The 24,025-nt window shown below is 37.0% G+C and overlaps 1 protein-coding gene across 5 annotated transcripts in view; it reads right to left on the bottom strand.

Annotated features, from left to right (window-relative positions):
* The window catches only part of magi3a (membrane associated guanylate kinase, WW and PDZ domain containing 3a), a 134,123-nt gene that overhangs the window by 14,259 nt on the left and 95,839 nt on the right, over window positions 1-24,025 (bottom strand). For 4 of the 5 annotated variants that reach the window (XM_082145382.1, XM_082145383.1, XM_082145384.1 and 1 more), the window contains 6 exons: window positions 18,067-18,235; window positions 15,536-15,615; window positions 14,994-15,051; window positions 10,298-10,422; window positions 5,358-5,549; window positions 2,187-2,762 (listed from right to left, as the gene is read on the bottom strand). In XM_082145382.1, the coding sequence (XP_082001508.1) occupies window positions 2,187-2,762; window positions 5,358-5,549; window positions 10,298-10,422; window positions 14,994-15,051; window positions 15,536-15,615; window positions 18,067-18,235 (1,200 nt within the window). Of the gene's footprint in view, window positions 1-2,186; window positions 2,763-5,357; window positions 5,550-10,297; window positions 10,423-14,993; window positions 15,052-15,535; window positions 15,616-18,066; window positions 18,236-18,313; window positions 18,972-24,025 lie in introns of those variants that run through there. The other variant, XM_082145386.1, reaches the window with a different exon arrangement.

Raw genomic sequence — 24,025 nt, 5'->3', positions numbered from 1 at the left:
TACAGTATTGTGTGTGTGTGTGTGTGTGTGTGTGTGTGTGTGTGTGTGTGTGTGTGTGTGTGTGTGTGTGTGTGTGTGTGTGTGTGTGTGTGTGTGTGATGATAAAGCCCTGTATGTTACCTTTCAATACTAATAAGGTCTAGTAGTCTATATTCAAAAACTGACAATGTAGAACCTCCACACCAGCTATATGCAGTGCTTTGTGAAGATTTGAGCATATGACGGTGTTTGTATAAGTCAGAGAAGAAAAGCTTGCTTATGAATACGCTTGACCTTTTGTTGCCACAACCCGATAGCAGCACTGTGACAGCCGAATCTTGGAAGTGAGCAAATGAACACAGAACCTGATATTTTCACTTGGGCTCCAGACAAACCACAGACTAGATGCAATATAGATCTGTGTGTATAGCCGCCTTGCGCCCGCTGCTGTGCATGCAAATACAGGCTTCAGTTCAATTAAAACACTGTTGGGGGGTTTCTCTGCAAGTTCAGATGGGTAGAATTGGTGTAACAACTGTTTTAATGAGATTCATCTACTGTATATAAACTATTGATAAAGTGTCCACAAACTGGAGAAGCACAAACTGAAGTTGTAATCAGAGACTTTGTACACAAATGAAGAGTAGTTAATAATGACAGCACTTTATCTCGTATATTTGTGGCAATAGCCAACAATACATTGTATGGGTCAAAATTATCGATTTTACTTTTATGCCAAAAATCATTAGGATATTTAGTAAAGATCATGTTCCATGAAGATATTTTATAAATTTCCTACCGTAAATATATAAAACATTTATTTTTGTGAGTGAATGCAGCACAATCGCGAACATAAATGGACAACTTTAAAGGAGATTTTCTCAATGTTTCGATTTTTTTGCACCTTCAGATTCCAGATTTTCAAATAGTATCTCGGCCAAATATTGTCCTATTCTAACAAACCACACATCAATGGAAAGCTTATTTATTCAGCTTCCGTGTGATGTAGAAGTCTCAATTTCATGTGACTGGTTTTGTGATCCAGGGTCACAAATGAACATTAATCACAAAAGTAACCTGATGTACCGAGATGGTGTGATCTAGTATTTTCAGTGTCACAGTGCATAAGTGAGAACACTCTTTCCTTTAGGCTTTAACAGACTCATAATGATATATGATGTTGAGTCTCGCTAAAATGTGAAGATCTCTCGCTCAAACACAACCGTCTATCTGTTTCAGCTCTCACCCTCCCTGCTATGTCTCTCGCTCTATTCTTCTTCACACATCTTCAGTTTACACTTTTTCTTAAACTTTGTCTCTCTGAGTTTATTGTTATCTAAGAGTACGTTTACTCAAGAATAAAAACTGAAAAGTTTTTCGTGTGACGACAACGTTGTCAAGCCAGTAGTTGGCAATGTCACTTTCAAAAGAAAAGCCACGTACCCATAGAATGAACATGTAATACACATGCGAATGATGTCACAAATTCAGGTTTTTGTATTTTGCACGGAGAAGATAATCGTATCATTTTCAAAAACTTGCAGTTTGAAGCCCGTTTTCAAAAGTTTGCATTTTCAGGTCCCCAAATTTTGCCACTGTTGTGTAAATGAACAGCCAAAATGCAAAAGAAGTTGTTTGTTAAAAAAAAAGGTGTCCCCTAAAACAATGAAAATCCTTTTTGTTAATTGCAATAAAAAATAAATATTAGATGAAAAACTTGAATAAAAAATAAAAAATTCTGCCATTGCAGCTAACTGAAATAAAAGGAGTTGAAAATGAAGTTGAAGTACTAAAACTTAAACTGAGATAAAAAATGAATTAAACCGAAACAGCAATATTTAAAAATGTGTTATGTGATTGTCATTTTTAATAGTTTTATCTTTTTTAAATGACTAAAATTAATTTTATTTCAGATTTTAAGTTTAGGATCCTCTATATTGATATACTGTAACATTATTACTAAAACTTACCCAAAAATTTAAAATAATAATAATTCATTAAATATATGAATAAATACTACAATAACACATAAACAATACTAAAATAACTATAAATGATGACATAACTAATAACTGATAAATGATGACAGAATATACATTTTTGGGGGAACTATCCCTTTAACTGTCACTAGGGCCAGATCTGGCATGCAATGGGGGTGTAGTCAAACATTGTTGGGTGTAATTGGTCACACTCTCTCCATCACTCACCTCCTCTGAGCACCAGCACGTTGACCTCGCTGCCCACAGGCAGGTCTTTGAGGATGTCCACCACCTGTGAGTGGGAGAGGGTCTGTACGTTCTGCCTATTAATGTCCTTTATCACATCCCCCTTCAGCAGACCTCGGCACCACTGCGCGTCCAGAATCATCTTCACTTTCTGGCCCAGTGGGCAGTCTGCGATGGCAAAGCCGAATCCACTCGGCCCCTTTACCAAAGGCACGCTGACCAGCTCGGGCTGCAGCAGGGTACTCTCCCCCGCCTCTGGGTAGCGTCCATTGGGCATTGCTGCAGCTGCAGCTGGGTGTCTGCTATCGGTGCTCATGTAATGGAGCTCCTGCAGGGGGGTGCCTTCTGAATGGATGGGCTGCCCGTCCATCCCCGGCATGCCAGTCATTATGTCGCCTGTGCCCTCTTCACTGGAATTGGTGTCCTCTGGGAGTGGGTATCCACGGCACAAGACCATATCCACATACTGATTCACAGGAATGGACTGGAACATCTGCACCACATCTGCATGGGTCTTTCCTAGCACACATGCACCGTTTATGTCCACAATAACATCACCTAAACAAGAGAGGAAGATGAAGCAGACGTCAGATCTGTTCCAAACCCTACCTAGACAGCATGTTTAAGCACCAAAACTGCAATCCTGATGCAAAAGCTGTTCCAAACAGGATGGAGCAAAGTTTTTATGCCTTGCAAAATACATTGTTTTGGCCTATATGTAAGGCATCACATGATAAGCCCATATATATATAGTGCTGAAAAGTATCAACAGAAACTGTTCATAATAAGTTCTTATTAAAACACAATTTCACCCAATGTCTGTGCATGCTATGCAATTTGCTTTAGCTTAGCAACATTAGACTCATGCACTCCATATGTGTGTGGGATGTGACCATTAAAGTTGTCTATTTGTATTTAAGTCTATATAGAGCCTTTTAAATCAGTCACAAAAAAGATATAATTTTACCCAGCATAGTGACTTTGAAGGTAACTGTAGACAACAGACAGCAACTCACTAGGATCTGGAACATGACTACGGTGTAAATTTCAGCTCAAACTTCGGCACAAACAAATCCTGCCAGTGTGTTTAAACTGTTCATTTTGATTCCAGCAATGAGAGCTGTCTTGGCTCCTTCTGTTCTGTTCATGGGGGAATCTGTATGGAGTATGATATGCAGTGATAAAGAGGCAGTGCCCACATCACCATTACTCGAGCTAAAGTCAATGATCCGCTCAGTTGGTGCAGTCTATCTAATGGTAAGTGTGTCTATTGATCAATGCCGAGAACGTTGGGGGATTCCAGCATTCTTTTCTATTCCGGACCACTCAATGGCTTCCTTCCAGACTCGCTTCACTTCTTGAAAGTGATTGTTCTACCCGAGTCATCCTGCTACTTATACAGTAATATTGGCATGGAAAACACTGTCAAAGTGCCACAAGCATCAATGTTTCTTTCAGATCACCAGGAACTTACATGTAACTGGGCCAGGTCTACAACTAGCCATGATGGTAATAGTTTTGAGACCATGGTGAGTTTAGATGTTATGTAAACAAAAATGTAAATTATTTCTTACTGACCGGCCTGATGAATATTGCATATCTGTTAACTAATCAGTTTGGCTGACTTTTATTCAAATAATTGCTGTTCTTTTGAACTTTCTATTCATTAAAGAATCCTGAAAAATAAATGTATCACCGTTTCCTCAAAATTATTAAGCAGCATAACGATTTTCAACATTGATAATCAGAAATGTTACTTGAGCAGCAATATTATAATGGTTTCTGAAGGATCATGTGACACTGAATACTGGAGTAATGGCTGCAGAAAATTCAGCTTCACCATCACAGGAATACATTGCATTTAAAAATATATTAAAATAGAAAGCAATTTGAAATTGCAATAATATTTCACAATATTACTGTAGAAGGCATGGCTTTGCATGGCGATTTGCAGGGATGGTGGGATTGTATGCTTTTGATGCTAGCAGGCTAAAGTTAGCATTTCCCAGATCACCTATTGCACCTTTAACAGCTTGTGCCAGCGCAAACCCTCTTTTGGCGTTAAAAAAACTACTGTCAGGATTTACAAAAAACACGCTGTGAAAACTAAGCGTTGAAAAGGCCTTATTGCATATGCATTAGTAGGAGTTTATAGGAGGAGAGTATTTAAATGAATCATGCAAGGTGATTTACTAAGGTTTGCGCTAGTCAATTGACTGGTATTTGCACCATTATTTACTGGCCAAAAAAGCACGTCTTAAACCAGACGCTAATTTGTGCTGCTCTTGGTAGATTGTGTTGGTCACTATGGAAATGATCCGGCTGCGCCTGTGTTCTTTAATTTGCAGTAGATCACGTGCAGAACTTTCCACTGCCATCAGCACTTTTTTGGAATTGCACTCTCATGCTAAATTCGCACTCTCATTACCCTGTGTAGTCAATCTGGCCCTAAATGAGTTGGGACCAGACTCTGGCAGAGCAAGACAAATACCAACATAAGTAAACAGTGAGAATCTACAATTAAAATATTTGTAATGGATTAATGTTTTGCCGGGTCAAAGAGAGGCTCATAAACCGCCCTCTATGGCTTTTTTGATAGCCTTGACAAAATGTACGAATTTGCATAAAGAAATTGGATGCAGATGAATTTACCCCTCAGCAAGCCTCTTTGAACCAGCTGAAGCATGTTTATTGCGCCACACTCGAATCCAGAATTAAATGTATATCTCGGTTAAACTGTTTTACAATTCTATGTACAGATCGATGTCTCCAGAGAGCCGGTATACTGGCAGTTGTTTCCTCACATTGTAATGGAGGGTAGTGAGTGTTGGTGTAAGCGCTGCAATTATCGCCAAACGCAACTCTACAGGAAAGCCAGTTCCCCTGATGCTCACCCACTGATTCTGATTTATTCTATCGCTATCTACGTAATCCCGCTGTGGGCACTTTCACAGGATTATTTACTTGGAATCAGGTAACCCAGCAATGTGCCAAGAAATGGATGTGGCATCCGACAATGTGATTGAATGAGCCAGGGTGTTAATGTGTTTAACTATACTTAGATACAATTAATTACCTGATGGCTTATCAATATTCATAAAATAAGCAACATGTTGCCTCAGAGCTAAATGAACAGGAGCCAAGCGGATTTACCCGAAGCGATTTTGTTATCGTGTGCGGCGGGTCCATCTCTCAGGACGTTTTTCACTTGAAGGAATTCATCTGGTCGGTCTCCACCGATGATGGTGAAACCGAAGCCCTGAGGACTCTTCTTCAGAGTTGTGCGCAGGATAGCACCCTGCAACTGAGATGGGTCCCGTGTGAATCCCCTCAAACCAGCTTCATCTAAAAAGACAGAGAGTGAGTATGTGAGACTAACAATTCAAAACTTGTTTACTGGGCAAGACAAGGTGTGTGTACTTAAGCAAGCTGTTGGTAGAGAAATCTCAAATGTCTGTCAAAATGAATGAAGTTCCCTTTTGATCTAATCTGTTCCTGCAGTGTTTATTACTGCACAACTGAAACCATCAGGAAAAAAGGCTCAGAAAGAAACAGTACAGAGAGAACAGAGGGGAATATTACACAGAGAGAACTTCAGAAAAAGAGGGAAGTCTGGATTCCATGAGTCATTTGTATTGAATAATGCAACAGAGAGAGAAATAGAGAGAGAGAGAGTAAAAGATACTTTACTAAATGAGTGAATGATAGTGGGATTGTTCTGTAAATATCCACACACACTTCAATTAATCATCGCAGTCCATTCATTACACTTTACCTCAATTACTCCTCACCATTTACCCTCAGAGCAGCATATTCATAAGAGTGTTCTGGTTAAGAACTTTTCATGAATAATCACTAAGTAAATGCTCAAACTACATTTGCCGATGTTTTCATCTGATAAAACGTTTTCTGATGAGCTGATAATGATTTCCTTTTTTTTTTTTTTAAACCAATGCGGGGGTCACTGAGCACATGCAAATTGCACATTGCCAGCTGTATTAATTATATTGCTATAGTGAGGACATTTGAACTACTAAATAAAAAAATATTATTACAATTTAAATGAACTGTTTTCTTATTTAATATGTTTTAAAATGTAATTTTTATTCCTGTGATGGCAAAGCTGAATTTTCAGCATCATTACTCCAGTCTTCAGTGTCACTTCAGAAATCAATTTAATATGCTAATTTGTTGCTCTATAAAAATTTCTTACTATTATCAATGTTGAAAACCGTTGTGCAGCTTAATATTTTTGTGGAAACCCTGATACTGTTTTCAGGATGAATAGAAAGTTCAACTGAACAGCAATAATTTGAAATAGAAATGTTTTGACGCAATATAAAAGCCTTTACTGTCACTTTTGATCAGGTTAATGCATCCTTGCTAAATAGAAGTATTCATTTATAAAAAAAACAAAACAACTTACTAACCCCAAACTTTTGATCGGTAGTGTAAAAAAGAATAACTTACAACAAAAACAACAACAAAAAGACTAGTCAAATATTGCACAATAGTTTTGGGTATCATTCTCTACTTCACCAATGATGATGCTTTCCAATTCTTGAGGGGAATATTACACATTTCCAAATTCCATTCTATAATTATTGGATTTTACAACAAAAAAAACCCTGAGGACTGTGTAAATGATGTGTAGAAAGTATCCATTAAATAAAAGAGCCTGTTTCTTGCTGCTAAACAAGTTATGTGAAGCACAACAGCACTGAGCACTTACATCAGATAACCACACAGAGTTATGAAACAATATAGACTGAAACTAGCAATTATATAAAAATAATGTAGAGACTGAAAATGCAGCTGTCCCTTTCTCTCCCTAAGTGTAATTTATTAATTTTTGTATCACATGGTTTGAGTGTCTGAACATAATTTCACCACTGGTGTTAGATCAGTCTTCACTGTGGTTCCATGTTGTTTTCATTTTTGGGTGAACTATCCCTTTAAGATGAAGGTGTTCAACACTGACTCTGAATCAGCTGTAAATGGCGGATCGTACACTAATTACTGTCATTTATAACACAGCGGTTTAATTTTTTTTATTGTCTCATTTGAGAGTGCCAGCAGCATCAGATGAGGCCACATCAATCTCATTAGGAGAGCAGGAATGGATATCTCACCATGTGCGGTGGGAATTGGATTTGCATAATAGCCACATTGATGAGTCGGACTGGCCCTATGAAAAGGATTATGTTGATTGTAATAACCATGGCACACATTTGAACTGTGCGCCACAAGTACGTGCGAGTTGGTTGTTGGTCACAGGTACACATTAACCCATTGTTGCGTACTAGATTTATCCCTCTCTCTCTGCCTGTAGTGCTGTTTTCACATTCAGCCGGTGAGGGAATTGTGGGAAAAGGGGGAGGGTTGATATTAAGATGTGTTTATGTTCACTATATTTATGCTTCTCATGCATAAAGGGCTGCTGAGTCAGATTATGAAATGTCAGAGTATAATTAAAGGTGTAGTATGAGCGATGTGTGTGTGTGTGTGTGTGTGTGTGTGTGTGTGAGTGAGTGAGTGAGTGAGTGAGTGAGTGAGTGAGTGAGTGAGTGAGTGAGTGAGTGAGTGAGTGAGAGAGAGTGTGTGTGTGTGTGAGTGAGTGAGTGAGTGAGTGAGTGAGTGAGTGAGTGAGTGAGTGAGAGAGAGAGAGAGAGAGTGTGTGTGTGTGTGAGTGTGAGAGTGTGTGAGTGTGTGAGTGTGTGTGTGTGTGTGTGTGTGTGTGTGTGTGTGTGTGTGTGTGTGTGTGTGTGTCCACAAGGATAGTAATACCACACGTTTTTAATACCACATTTTTTGGTCCCCATGAAGAAAACAGATAATAAATCACACTAAATAGTTTTTTAATGTAAAAATGCAGAATGTTTTCTGAGGGTTGTGTTTAGGGGAGTGAATATTCTGTACAGTTAGCAATCATTATTTCTATAGAAAGTCCCCATAAAACATGGAATTCCAACGCGTGTGTGTGTGTGTGTTGTCAGAAATGACCCGAAGGCACAAGCGGAGAGCAAGAGCTATAATTGTTTTATAATTGCTTGAGTATACGAATAAAATAAATGAAATGCATGAATTTTGTCTAATAATGGTGGGTAGAATGGTATAGTTATGGCTATAATATCTGATTATTCTCTGAAAACACTGCATGATTGCATTATATTTTTGCTTATATTTGTGCACACTCATCCCTGTCCTCTTCTCCACTAGGCAGTAACCATCCACTCATTAAAGTGTCTTGGCCAGCTAACAGAGCATAGCGTAGGGGGGCAGCGTCTGCTTTCACTAATGAGACAGAACAGACGTCCACTGCCAGCCTTCCAGAGGGGATATGAGAACAAAATCAGTGCTCAGAGGACACAGGAACACACAGGAGACAGCAAAGCTCAGGGAGTCCAAACAACTAACAGCCAAAGTCTGGTTTAACCTTGAACAAGCTGAAACTGAACTGAAGTCATGTGTTGGCCAGTCAAAATATGAAAGATATCATTCAGATAAAACAGGACATTATTTCAGAGTCATTTGGAAGTGGCCTCGGTACGAATTGTTTTTTTTAAAGAAATTTTACAGTATTTTTGATCAAATAAATGCAGCCTTCTTTAGCATCTTGATAACACAGACTTGTTGAGTAGTGATTGGCTGCATCCAAGGTAGGAACACATCAAGGCACATCCGAATTTAATGTTAGCTTTACTTTCTGTCTCCTGAGATACCTTCATCTGATCGATTTTTGAAGGCAGAATAGATGTATGTAAGTTTTCAGACACAGCCATTGTGTTTACATGTTAACATTAGCACTATTTAATGCATGTTAGCATTAGCAGTATTAGACTTTTCAGTGGACTCTTATTTTGCATATTTAAGACGGACAGTATGCAAATATGCTTTAAAACCTGATAGATGAGCAAACACCTCTTGTAAACAAGAAAAGACGTAAAAATGAAAGAGCCAGAGCTACAACTTAGTGGCACATAATAGAGGACAGAACAAGGATGTTAAATTAACAGTGAAACACCAGCAACAAAGTGGAACATTAACATAAACATACAAAAGCTGGTGCAGGTGAGTGTAAGCAAGTACACGGTCAAACATAAATACACACACAGATGGTAAAACACACATGCTAGCTGACAGAATTCAACCACAGATCATATCAATCCCAGATGCTGATTGAGTTCTTCTGATGGAAATGTTCTGCCCCAACTTAAATCAACACCTGACCTTCTCATGAATTTCTTATGAGTTCACTGGTATATATTAAATGGTATAAATGGTATATAAATCAAATGGTATATATTAGTATCTTTTGAACGGGTACCGCCCCAGTGACAGCTTTTGTACCTTAGTGTGTGACATGATAAAACATCAAGAAATAAATCATTTTTGTTCCATGCTAATCTGTGTTTTGTCCTAACAAGCAACGACCTTGACACAAGCAACGCGTGACTAGATAATTTGATGGTCGCTTGGTTTCTATTTTTGCCACATCACGCCGGCTGGCTCTGAAGTCTCAAATCCTGCGACACCATCTTCGTATTAAGCATAAAATATGTTCAGCTGGCATGTTGTTGCTTCACACAATATTCATTTTCAGAAATATTGCATGACAATGCAGGAAACAGTTTGCATGTGACTTTTGTCACTTCCTGATCTCATTCCCATTCAATTGTTTCCTGTCTCCACATAACTAAACACCAGCTTGGACTAGTTTAAACCGGTTTAGACCAGAAAACCACCTTAGGCTGGTTTTAGAAACCTAGCCTCTCAAGAATGCATTATGTTGATTAAAAGTGACAGTGAAAATGTTTACATTGTTACAAAAAAAATCTATTTCAAATAAATGCTGTTCTTGTAAACATTCTATTAATCAAAGAATCCTGAAAAATAGATATTAAGGATTCCACAAAAATAGCAGCAAAAGTGTTTTCAGCATTGACAATAATAAGAAATGTTTCTTGAGCAACAAACCAGCATATTAAACAATTTCTAAAAGGATCATGTGACACTAAAGACTGAAAATAAAAAAATAAAAACAGAAGTAGTAGGAAATGGAGGAATAATGCAGAAGAAAGTTAGAGTTTTACTTAAGGGTGTTGGTACTGCTCCTGCGGTCGCTGCTATTGGCTGACTGGTTGGAGACGAATCCTGGCTGATTTTCTTCTTGGCTTCCTGCACCGGATTCTCAAACTGAGTCTTCTGATTGATGTGGCTGAAGGAAAGGGTGAGACAGTCAGTGCAAACGGCCAGAGATGGCAGATACAATGACATACACGCTTGCACAAACCTTAGGGTAAAGAGAACGGTAGCGATGCTTATCTGTTCATGCAAACAGTCTTTTAAAGATATGAATAAAGGAAGGAACAAACCAATATCAAAGCCAAAAGGTAATTCATTGTGCTCATGCATCTCTTCCTGTTTGTCATCTGCTAACCAGGCGGTTACCATAGACATTTAGTAAAAGAACAGAATAATAAACAACATACTGGGACAGAAACTTGGAAAACCGGCATAAACTGATCTGACTCACAAAGCAAGCAACCCTCTCAACAACACAATTATGAGAAGACACAATCTATCATAAAACCTTTAACTAAACACTGCAAAAAAGTATTTTATCAATCAATACTTCAGTATTATTTGACCTTACCTGGGAAACAAAAAGATTTAAGATAATAATAATAATGTTTTCAGAGAACATCTCTTAAAGTTAAATTATCTTGCCTTATTGAGATGTTGTTTGTTTTACCATAAACCTCACTAAATGTTCTTAGAAAACAGAAAAGAAACTGCCAATGAGGTACTATAAATTTAATGTAGTATATATTTTCTGAAAACATATTTTTAACTTAATGTGGATTGTTCTTCCAAAATGTGACATTTAAATAAAACAGTAAATTGGAAACATTGGAAATTGACTGGATGGCGAAAAGAGGGAGTTACATATTAGAATGGAGGACGAACAAAGTGAGTTTGTTAAAACAATGCCTAAAGCAGCTATTTAGATAGTGGTTAAAATGATCCAGTAGTCTGCATGCCCTAAACGACTTCAGTGGAAAATAAAGTTGATTTGATTACATTTTTTTCCTTTGGAACAACCACGCAGAGATGAATAGCTTGCAATAGGGTACATTTTCATGCTGACTTTAGAATTGATCTTGTTTTAATAAGGATGTTTTTACAACACAAGAACATTGATAAAGAAAATACATATATATTTTTTTACATTGAACCTTTTTAGGACCTTCATTTTCATTAAAAACATTGCAAAAACATCCTTGATTAAAAGAACCACAGAACAGCCATTTTCAAACCCATCTGTAATTGCTGTTCACTCTCCTCTACAAACGCCACATTTGTTTTCTTGTTTGTTAGCTGCCGAAATGAATCAATATTACCTTGGCAAGCCTTTCCAGAGACACAAGCATTTCCTCTGCAGAGGTTCTGGCTCAGAGCTGGAGTGTGTTGTTTTATCCTAACACACGGCCCCCTCCCACCCCACAGGTTGCATGTAAAGTGAAATAAGCAGCTCGACTGCATTGTGTGACTCTGCTTTAACTGTTGTACCTGCCAGTCGTGACTGCACCTAGGGAAGGCTTTTAACAGTCCCGGATTCCTTGCAAAACCAGTCGGTGTGCTGCGAATTTGTAGAAGAAAGGTACTGTTTGTGCTTTTGCTGTGTGTGTGACTCATGCTGAGACTTATCCACCCAATCCACAGAGAGTGAGAGACTGCGTGCTCTCATCTGACTGCTGAAGTTCCCTGTTTGTGATAATTCAGGCACAGCGTAATGAGGCCCTGTGCCAAGTCACATTCCAATCAAAAATAAAACAGCGTTTTGTTGACCTCCTTGCATAAATATCCTGGCACAGCGGGGATTGACCTCACACAAAATAAATGGCATTAAAATCAAATAATGTATTCACTCCCGAAAGCCCTTGGCTGTTCTGCCAACAACCTCAATATCCCACATTGCTTCAAGAGCAGAACATTTGCAAAACCAGCCAATAACATTGATCAGTCTGCCATTTCAGAAACATACTAATTTACACCCAAACTATTTTTTTTTTTTTTTAATAATCAGGGGTTTAGAAAAATGAGATATTTTGAGTATTTTTTTAAATGATATAATGTTGTTAAATATTTATGATAATAAACTGTATATTTAATTATAAGCATAGCAAGGTGAGTGAGTTAATCTCTTAGTTTGGCAAAACCTTTAGTTTATGATCAGTATTTTTAATTATTATATAATATATATCAATACTATAATATTGATATTTTTACAATTATATAATTTGATGAATAACTTAATGTAATTGAAATATTAATATAATATACTAATAACTGCATATTTTTGATCATTAAAAATCCAAAGATCTGATCTCTTGTGCATTTTTTATTTTATTTGATGATCTAATTAGCATAGAAATGTGTGTGAAATTTAAGAAAACAATTTAAATTTAAATATCTTAGTATTTGGCAAAACTTTATGTCCATTTCTTTAAACTTAATTATTCTTCATTCTTTTATTTTTTCATTTCACAATTTTGTTTCACAAAAAAGTCAAGTACTACAATCTTACTTCATACTGAATATGATGCTTTACTTGGAATCAGGGTTGCCAGGTTCCAGAAAAATGTCCAGCCTAAGGCAGACTCAGAACCTGCCCACAAGAATGAACTAGCCTAATTCCCCCACTGTATACAGTAGTCAACATTTGAAGTGGATAAAAAAAGTTCATCAAAGTTGTCCTAAGACAAGAACAGATATTGTTAAAAAATGTATGCATAACTTTGATGAAAGGTTTTGATCCACTTTAAATGTTGATTACTGTATACATGTTTCATATTACAGAGAACTTAGAGAAGCAGTATGTGCAATGTTTTTCTCTATTTAACAACATTACCATACAATAGTGAAAGACGACTTCTCTATTTGATCACGTCTTCCCTCAGGCATGTTTTCTTGTGTGGTTGAGCATACGCAAAATCCCTTTAAAACTAGGTAGTCATACAACATTAGCCTGTGTATACCTAGCCTAGACTACACTACAACCTATACGTTCTCTAAAAAAGTAACTAATTGTGTTACTTAGTTAACGTAATGTTACTTTCCATAAAAAGTAACTAACTATTATTTTTTCATACCTGGGCTGGGCTCGCTTGTCTGTTGTTTAATAACAACATGACAAAAGATCTATTTTTGGCAAATGTAAAGGCCCTTTCACACCAAAAGTGAAATGACTCAGGAGAAGAAAGTTCAACACTCTTACTTCTAAATGTGATGTTATTAGTATGGTTGAATTGGATCATTGAAGGTTAACAGCAAATACATTGGTTAATAAAGTGAGATTAAATGCATAAAGTATATTTTGTGTTATTTAACATTTTTATTGCAGGTTTGCCTTTTCTGAGTTTGCATTTCACTGTTTTTATTCAGGATTACTGAATCTATTTTTGTGCAAGTGAGATGAGTAAATGCAAATTCACATTTAGCCTAGAACTACAGTATCCATCACGTTCACACAGCGCACACAACGTCTCTGCACTTACTCACGATTTCTCTGAACATGGGGACAGGAGAGCCATCAGTCAATACATGGGAAACTTGTGTTACTTATTTGAAAACTTATTTGTGTTACTTTATTTGTAACTTGAAAAAAGTAATCTGATTGCGTTACCCCCAACACTGTGTATAACAAATCATACAACTCTAAAGTTCTTAAAGGAAAATTCCGGTATTTAACACTTTGAGTCTATTTTGTAGTTTGTTTTGGATGAACAAGAGTGGTGGACAAAGAAATTTTGACAATGGTTCCTGTCTCGACTTTTTGATTATTTTAGATTTGCCCATGACCGCTTTAGAATGGGAGTCTATGGCCATGCACAAACATGCCCTTAAAACAACCCTTAACGTTCGTTTTCAAAACTGTTCAACTCACCGAGTGGTTAGTGGTGTTCGTTGATGATTAAAAACAAATATATCGGCGCAATGTATGATTTCAATCCGTTTATTTTTCTATAGTGGAACTATTTTTTGAGATACCTCACAACCGCGTACAAACTTCCGCTCTTCCGTAACTTCCGTTGCTCTGCTCACGCTAGCCTTCTGAGAGACAGAGAACCGAGCGAAAAGACCTAAAAGACTACAACCAAATGTAAACAGCCCCCTTTCCGTTTCCGGTAGCGCAGTAATATCAACCAGCAATGAGTCCTCCAACGGAAATCAATGGGATTTTACAAAATGTCAAATAAAACACGACAGAAACTGTATTTCGCTACGCTACTTGTTTTGGAATATCAACGAACACCACTAACCACTCGGTGAGTTGAACAGTTTTGAAAACGAACGTTAAGGGTTGTTTTAAGGGCATGTTTGTGCATGGCCATAGACTCCCATTCTAAAGCGGTCATGGGCAAATCTAAAATAGTCAAAAAGTCGAGAGAGGAACCATTGTCAAAATTTCTTTGTCCACCACTCTTGTTCATTCAAAACAAACTACAAAATAGACTCAAAGTGTTAAATACCGGAATTGTCCTTTAAGTTGCATTACTTTCATTACTTGTGTAATTGGTTTGTGTTCCCTTTGGTTGGGGGTGAGGGTTACAATCCCTTTATTGTTGTTTTTTACTCTCAAAAGCTGGATTTAAAAATAAATGATATGGGGGAAAAAGACAAAGCCAAACGAGCAACGGAAAACTTCAGCAAACCAAGATGTTGTGGACAAAAATGTGCCATCCATCATTCTTATTGGACCATAAATGAAATGAGCATACTCACTCCACATAATAAGTCCCATACTGCGGGTCCTCAATCTTCTCCCAGCCATATGGAAGCTCTGCGGAGAAACAGACAGGCATATCAGAGACAGCTTGAACAGATGCAAATCACCCATGTGCTTGACACCAGGGGGTCTGATTTTCTGGCTGTGATTTTCTGCGAAGCCTAATACCAGGTAGGTCAAGAAGTCTGGGTGCATTTGATGCGTGTTTGGGCAGAGAAGAGATCAGAAGGCTGAGAGCAGAGAAAACGAGGGGGTGCAGGTATTAGTAGGCTCACTAGGCTGTATGGAAAATGACTTGTGATCTTTCCCTGTGATGTGAGAGTTGTGGGGAGCCACCATCCTGACATGGACGCACGTGTCCATTGCAAAATGCGGTGCTGGGATTGCTTATGTGAGATGACACACTGATGGGCTCTCAGCATGTCTCCTGCGAGCCATTAGTCAGGCGGGCCAGAGAGAGAGAGAGAGGCTAATGTCTCACGGTTCAGCTAGGGTCTATTTACTCTTCTGTGTGATTCATGAACGAACTCAGTCTTACCTCCATCTTCACATTTTTCAGGAGGCTTAGCTTTCTTTGCCAGTCGTGGGTCGAGCCAGGTCGTGGTCTTGGAATTATGACTACACAGAGAGAGGGAAAGAAGCATTAGCAGACAAACACTTGATAGTCCTCCTAAGTTTTCTCCTTAATTACACAATTGGAGTGCATCTGCAGCTTAGCCAAGCAGTGTAACACTCATAAAACAACAGCAATATGACTATACCTCACTGTAACAATGTAAAAATGACACAAACAACAAAAAACACTCAATGTTTAGCTCAATGATTGCTAACAACAGATGGCAAGATGTTTTTTTTTTTTTTTTTTCATATTTTCAAAGCAGTGATTTCCAACCATGTGTACACTTGGCGGTACACAGAAATAATCGGATTTTGCTTTTTTAAACCTGTTCAAATTGAGATTGTGACCAAAAATTTGCGTTGTCAAAAGTATTTAAATGTACATGTATAAATGTATAGAATAACATTCATACACATTCAGAATATACGTGCAACCATACCTTTTTTCAACCAATTATAGATTTTTTTTTAAATGACTAATAAATATACAATAATAATACATTATAAAAAAATTTATTTTATTATTACTTAATAATTATTGTATAATTTGATGCAGAACATAATATAATATAATATAATATAATATAATACATATAATAATATATAAATAATATGATTAAATATGAGTTAAATATTTCTGGTTTGGAGTTGTTGAAGAGGCACTTGAACCTTAATAAAGGGGCAAAAAAACACTTTTATATATATTTTTTTAAATGCACATTAAAACATAAGCAAGACCTTTTCAAAAAGCACTTTAGTTGTCTCTGCTGCGGAGGAGTGAGGAGTCTACTCAAAAAGCAAATGTGTTTAAAATCTGAAATATTCATGGCAAGGTGCAGCTCATCCTCCGAGACTCGTGCAGACAGACACGCGTGTGGAAGCAGGGCCCGCTGGGAAGGCTCCATTTAGCCGATTGTTTGCATTGTTTCAGCGAATGAAGTATTGATTCGCTGGCTCTCTCTTCCTCTGTGTGGATAGCAGAGAAGCTTGGTCAAGGGCTGCGACCACACAGACACAGGTAATGGACACTGAAAGGAAGAGGCTGTGAAAAATATCAGCATCAGCATGCGAGAGAAGAGCCGTTTCAATTCCCAGCGCTCTCTCATGCTTGATGTGTCTGCAGGAGTTCCGGAGTTCCTGTTTACTGAGCGAGCCCTTAGCTGGAGAGCTGCTGTCTACATCTGGGCTCGGTTACAGTAAACCAGAGACGAAATTTGAAAAGATGGACGCACAAATCATTCTTTGCATCCCTGTTTAAAAAGACACCACAGTGGGGTTCCTCACTGTACAGCAACTTGTGCATTGTCTACAAACTTAATACAAAACACTCCCGTTCTACTTTCCTGTCCACGAGGCCAAGAACAGTGTACGGCTGACAATGCTAACATGGCGGATGTACAGTAGTATGTTCAGACTGTATTCACACTACACACTTAAAGAACTATAGAATTTTCTAGGTTGGTAAGATATCTAAATGTTTTTGAAAGAAGTATCTTATGTTCACCTGCATTTATATTTGCAAAAAAAATTTGTGCAAAAACAGTAATAGTGTAAAATATAAATTATAATGTGTTTTCTATTTTAACATATTTTAAAAAGTAATTAATTAATGTGATGGCAAAGCTGAATTTTCAGCATCATTACTCCAGTCTTTAATGTCACATGATCCTTCAGAAATCATTTTAATTGGCTGATTTTGTGAGCAAGTAACATTTCTTATTATTATCAGTGTTGAAAACAGTTGTTCTGCTCAATATTTTTGTGGAAGCTAATATTGTTTTCAGGATTTTTAGTTGAATGGAAAGTTTAAAAGAACATTTATTTAAAAAATCTATATTTGTCTTACTGTCCCTTTTGATCAAATTTAAGTATCCTTGCCAAATAAAGGTATTAATTTCTTTAAAAAAAATTTAATTACTGACCACAGAAAATAATTTTGAATCAATAATTTTGAATTGTTCCTAATCTTGGCAAAAAACCAAAATGCACTGAAAGCTCATAAGTGAATTTCTGTCAATACATTTTGTATTGGACTTATTTAAAGTTATATTTAGTTCAAAACATTTATTTATATATATATATATATATATATATATATATATATATATGCAATAAATCTTTTCTACCTGATACACAAAATGTACACAATCAAGCGAATCACACAATCAAAAATCATTTTCAATTCAGCGCCTCATTTCTGAATTAGTACAGTATTTAATCTGCATTCAACAGGCACAAAAGAGCAGAATATTGCTTAATTATGCTTATTTATCATTTGCAGAAGTGAAATTAAATAATCAAAAATGTGCAACATTAAAAAAAAAAAAACAACAAGTAAACACATTTAACTAATTCCTGGAGCTACGTTGTTGTCAAACAGACGTAGCCCGAATCCCAAACCCTAAGGAATGTTGGTCCAGGAATGTGTCCTACTTGGCAAACAGGACTTACTCTATAAAGTAGACCATGCCTGTCTCCGTATAGGCCATCTCCCAGCTCTTGGGCAGAGGGTCCTGGCCCTCGTCACGTGGCAGTGTGCTCCAGTTGCGGAAGTCCATACTGCTGCTGGACTGTGTGTAGCTGGGCACAGCCTTCCTCCACTCCGGTCCCTCCTTGTGTTCTGTGAGTGGAGAGAGCAAAAAGACAGACAGTGAGAAAGAGGTGGGGAGAAAACACAGAAATGGGGAGTAATACATACTTTAACTCTCTCTAGCACTGCAGAACAAACTTTCCAACCTTCTCAAGAGACGGAGAGAAACAGAGAGAGAGAGAGAGAAAGAGAGAAAGAGAGCAGAAAACAAGAGCCACTAGATTTGCATGCCAGGACTGATGTTCAGGGGCAGGGCCAGAGCTGCTTAACACTTCCGTGAAGCCGATATCTGTCGCATACACAAATGTGCGTATGTTTGTCTTTGTGTGAGTGAGACAGACAGTCTGCTTGCACATGAGAACACAGGCAGACACAGTATAAGAGGGAGAAAACATAACATTTAAAAGTCCCATCCTTCAGTTAAAAGAGCCAGCAGTTTTTTTGTTTATTCTAGAGCGCATGTTCCTGAAGCTCGACTCTTATGGTGAAACATGATGCAACTGAAGCTAGGCCAGGGTCGTGGGTTTGATTCTCAGGAAACAATACATAGTGATAAAATATCTAAATAAAATAAATACATAAATATAATTTTATATATACACAACCCTTCAAAAGTTTAGGGTTAGTAAGATTTTGTTTTTGAAAAAATTATTTTATTCAGCAAGGATGCATTAATTTGATCAAAAGGGACAGTAAATACATTTATATCGTTCTATTTAAGCATATTAGAATGATTTCTGAAGGATCATGTGACACTGAAGACTGGAGTAATGATGCTGAAATAAATTTTTAAATAAAAACATTTGAAAATATATTAACACAAAAAAACAGTGAATTTCTTTTTTAATATTATTTTACAATATTCTTTTAAAAAGATTTTAAAAATCTAACCAAACCCACATTTTTGAATGGTGGTGAAAGTATATTTTATATATATAAAATATATTTATAACAATATCTGCCAAATGAATAAATGTAAAATGCAAATGTAAAGGAGCCAACAGCCTTTTAAATGGGTATGTTTACTCTAGAACTAAATGCATTGTGAATAATAGCCTAAAAATACACTCTTTAGCATGATTTGAGCTAAAGCAACTAAATTTAGGATCCCATTGCTGTGAGACTTAAAATAAATTATTAAAACTTAATCTTGACACAGTTTTGGATATTTTGCTCTCTCTGCAATCAAATAGATAGCATCTATTACTTGTATACTTATTAAAGACAGAAAACATTTACACGGAGTGTTACCAATATGGACTGATTGTCTTAATGGGACATTGACAGAGGAAAACATGCCTGTGTGTGTATTGTTCTGGATATGGATATACTAGTTGTACACGGGTTGAAGAGGTGAGGTGATGGAAAAAGTGTATTGTTATAAAAAGACTTGATATGATTTTGCTGACATATTCATGATTAAAGCCTGTTCATCAAAATGATTCTAGCCTGACACTGGGACGCCAGCATGTGCGGCAGACGAATCAGCACTAGTTGTTCCTGTGCCGTAACCATGGCGGCACCATTCATGACACAGGCAGAAACATAAGCACTGGCATTCAATAGCAAATATCATAAGAAGCCTTTTATGCTTGTGGTCGAGTGTACGAGTGGAGAAAGAAGCTGAACTCCAAAAAATAGAGGGTAGACAAGAGTGTTGTAAATATAAAAACTTTTTTTTAATCATACTTTTGTGTTCACAAAAAACAGCGTAACGGTAACAGATGAACACAACGTGTTGCAGAATGATTGAATGTTGAAAGAAAGAAGAGATGTTGCCTTGGTTTGCTATGGTAAAACCTAATGTTGAATGTTTGCTTCTATTTGGAGGCTATGGAAAAACACAATCATTGCATTGCATAAGTAGAGAAAGGCTGTATCTATCAGAACTGGCCATGAGCAGGAATACACAAACATAATAACTAGGGGTGTAACAATATATTGTGTCACAATATATCGCAATACAAAAAAGCACCAATCTGTATTGTGTATAGTTCACCCAAAATTAAAATTACTATGTGAGAGTTTACAGATTTTGTCAGTACTACATTAAACTACTATATATGATATAATGTATAATAATGCAATGGAGGAATATATGTGGGTCCTGATAATGGCAAATGTCTTATGTTACCACCAGTAAAAAGTGACTACATTATTTGAAATATATCTAGTAGTCCAAATAATTCTGTATTTTCAGCTTCAGAATCATGAATATTTTTATTCTGGTGTCACCATTGTCCTGTGCATCGGTTTACAAGCACCAAGTCCAAGCCTATTCATTTACACCCCCAATGTAATACCAAATTTTGAATTTTAATCAACAGTACATTTTTTGTTAACCTTTTACCATATGTCTTGGAGTATCGCAATAATATTGTATATAGTGTGTTTAGTATTGTGATATGTATTGAATCGTGACATGAGGGTATTGTTACACCCCTAATAATAACCCATAAGGCTCGCTGCAAAGACATAGCTAGCCATTTTTAGTAAAGCAAATTTAATCGATTAAAACCACAAACATGCTTCTGTGTCTCAGTTTGCACTTGGCAAAGTCCAGTTAGATACTATTGCCATTTGCATCTGGTCCTTGCAGTGGTGCCAGAGGGTTTACAAAGCTCTATCCAATCATAATGGAGGACAGCTGTGAGGCATCTTGTCCAATTGGATTTGCTAAGAAAAACACAGCCAACAAAGCCTCCCTCAGTGCATCCAGAAACCTCTCCAGGTCCTAGTCGTGAAACAATTCAGATTTCCTCCAGTGACCCTCTGAAAAATAGCGCATGTTTATTGAGGTTTTCATGAGGTCTCAGTTACATAGACTTTCATTGAAATGAATTTAAAACTTAAAGCCTAAATAAACTCTTTTCATGTTATTAATCCTAAGTAAAAGTCTGTCAGTAGAAAACCTGTTTAAAACTCATTCTATTCTGAAGGCTTAGAAGCAAAAGGAAGCCAATATTATGGGATAGGATATCAGTTCCCAAGGTGATCAATCATACCAACACAAACAGAACAGTAGTAGGAACTGCAGTGGGTTAATGCGCTGTGAATATAAAAAGTTTTGGGTACTTTCTTCCCCATGCTCACCATCGCTGCATGCGAATCATCTGAAGGTGTTCACTGTTCTGTATCCCATTGATTTATGGGAAAGAATACTTGGAGCATCAGTAAATCCTACCTACTTTCAGCATGATGTAGCAGAACTCCAACCGAGCTCCCCAGAAGTCTTCCCACAAACCAAAACTTGGCAGAAGAAATACTATTCTAGGAAGTAGGTTATGCTTTAAAATCAAGAGCTGGAGATCTCTGAAAAAGGGCATGTATTTTTTAATATTGATCTTATTTACTGTAGCTATTTCTCAGGCAATATTGCGGATTTCCGGTACACTGGAGCAATAGGAGGGCTGGGATATGCATTGCCCACTCTTCACTCCAATGAAATCACAAAATTAAATTCAAAGCTTTTCATACACACACACACACACACACACACACACACACACTACAATTCAAAAGTTCTGAATCGAGAGAACGAATTCTTAATTTGTGGCCACAATATATATATTTTAGTCCACATTTCATGTGCAGGGATCCGTTAGAAACACTAGTAGAGCTAAATAAAATAAAATAAAAAATCTATTTATACAGCTACAGTGACATCATCCCACCCTTGGTGGCTGGTGGCAGGAGTGCACATTAGTGTGGCAGTGGGTTGGCTCAAACTTAATCATTAATGCAAAAATGACTGTAAAAGACTAATAATAAGCCTGAGGTATCTTTTTAATGAGAAGGTAGAAGACAGAGTGCCGGGGCTGGTACACAAGTCAGAAATAGGTATCGTGGCACAGCAGTTACTCTGTGGAAAGAGTGCAGAGACACTTTTATGCCTCACAGCAAACAGCAGTCCCTTTAACATGCTCATTACTTGAAGTGATACCAACCATAAGCGCATTCATTCTGAACTCAACACGCTCTATTTATGCCACTGGATAATCACTGAAAAAAACTCACTGTGCATTTAGCCTATAAAAGCTCAACTACTGTTCAGGGCACATATTCTTAAAGCTTCTAAGAATCCTCTCAGAAAACTCCTAATTTAGCTTAAAAACTTCTACATAGAAGTCTTAGCTATTCGGGACCGATCTGAGAGCAACTCTGAGCAAGGAAAAGACACTTTCATCTTAGTGAGGAGGCGGGGCTGACCCTGTTGCTACGAATGACACAATCTTTTGAAGAATGTGATTGGTTGGTTGTCCAAGAAGGAAAATAAAGAGCAATTTTAAGTATAGGGTCTATTCTAAGCCTTCACTTTGAAATTACATGCGTAATTTTTCCTATTTTACCGTTCTCATACACACACACATTATATATATATATATATATATATATATATATATATATATATATATATATATATATATATATAATATATATATATATATATATATAATATATATATATATATATATATATATATATATAAATCCTTTTTTTTTTTTTTTTTTTTTTTTTTTTTGCTATTTACCTAAAGGTATTTGATTGGCATAGAATGATAAAAAATTGTTCCACTCTTTCCAATTACACATATTTGCTGGAATGTCTATTTAAGTGGTGGTTTGAATGTTGGTTTTAATGTAGAAAACATGGAATCAAAAACAAGAAGGATGAGAAAGCCCAACCGGACAGAGGAACAGTGTTCACTGTTAGCCCAGTGGATGAGCACAAGGCCATCCTTAAAGGAAAATTCAGGCCGGGTGTCACAGCACGGGGCAAGAAGCAGACGTGGGAGCTTATAGCACAAATTATTAGCGGTTCATTCCCCCTGCTTGTGCGCACCAGTGAAGACTGCTATATTCATAAATGCAGTTTTTTGAGCCTGCAGGGTGGGAATGTCCAGTGGAAACGAAATGAACTGTGACACAATAAGAGGTTCTGAAAGTGCTGTAATTGTTTGTGTGATCACTCTGCTTACAGAAGGTTGTGACAGACCCAAATCATCACTGCTGCATTGTTGCATTTTCCCAGTTGCCAAATATCTTAATGTAGTGATTACTTTAATTTCTGGCGCTACGGCATCTGTGTCGGAGATGTTAGCGTGTCTCTAATAAGATCGGTCACAAACATGATCCCTGCACGATCTAATCTATAGCTTCTTATTAACTCACTGTCATCCATTGTCTGCAACACATGTCTTCTCCCTCTTTGTCTTTCTGCCATTTTCTCCTCTGCTAAAGAAACTCTTAAGCCTCTTAAAAGTCCTCGTCCGTACTCCTAACAATTTTGACCTTAAGACCTCTTTCTGAATTACTTTTTTCTTTACTAGGATTTTTTCTTTAATTTTAAGAGTAAACGCCCACATTTCTAAGAATTTTCTTAGAATTTTGTCACTAGGAGGAGCTACTCTTTGCATTAAGATTCTTTATGAATACGGGCCCAGGTCTCTAAAACAGCTTAGATAGTCCTGATTCCTGCAGAGCATCAGCGGTTAGAAAGGTCAGCTTTAAGGTCACAAAACTCTGGACTTTTAGTAGTACCTAGGATATCTAAGTCCACTAAAGAAGGTAGAGCGTTTTAACATTTGGCTCTTAAACTCTCAAATAGCCTTCCTGATAATGTTCAGGGCTCAGACACAACTCTGAATCAACATACACGACAGCCAAATTTTCTATATATTATAATCATTATGATCACAACTCATAATAACTACTTTAATGAGACAATTGTTTCTGCCTAAGTTTATACATGATATTAGCTAACTGCATTATTTGTATTATCATAGAATTGCATATTTCTGACATATGGCCATTACTTCGA

This window comes from Leuciscus leuciscus, assembly GCF_965113295.1.
Source record: "Leuciscus leuciscus genome assembly, chromosome: 18".
Lineage (NCBI taxonomy): Eukaryota > Metazoa > Chordata > Actinopteri > Cypriniformes > Leuciscidae > Leuciscus > Leuciscus leuciscus.
This window is presented reverse-complemented; position numbering and strand designations above follow the sequence as displayed.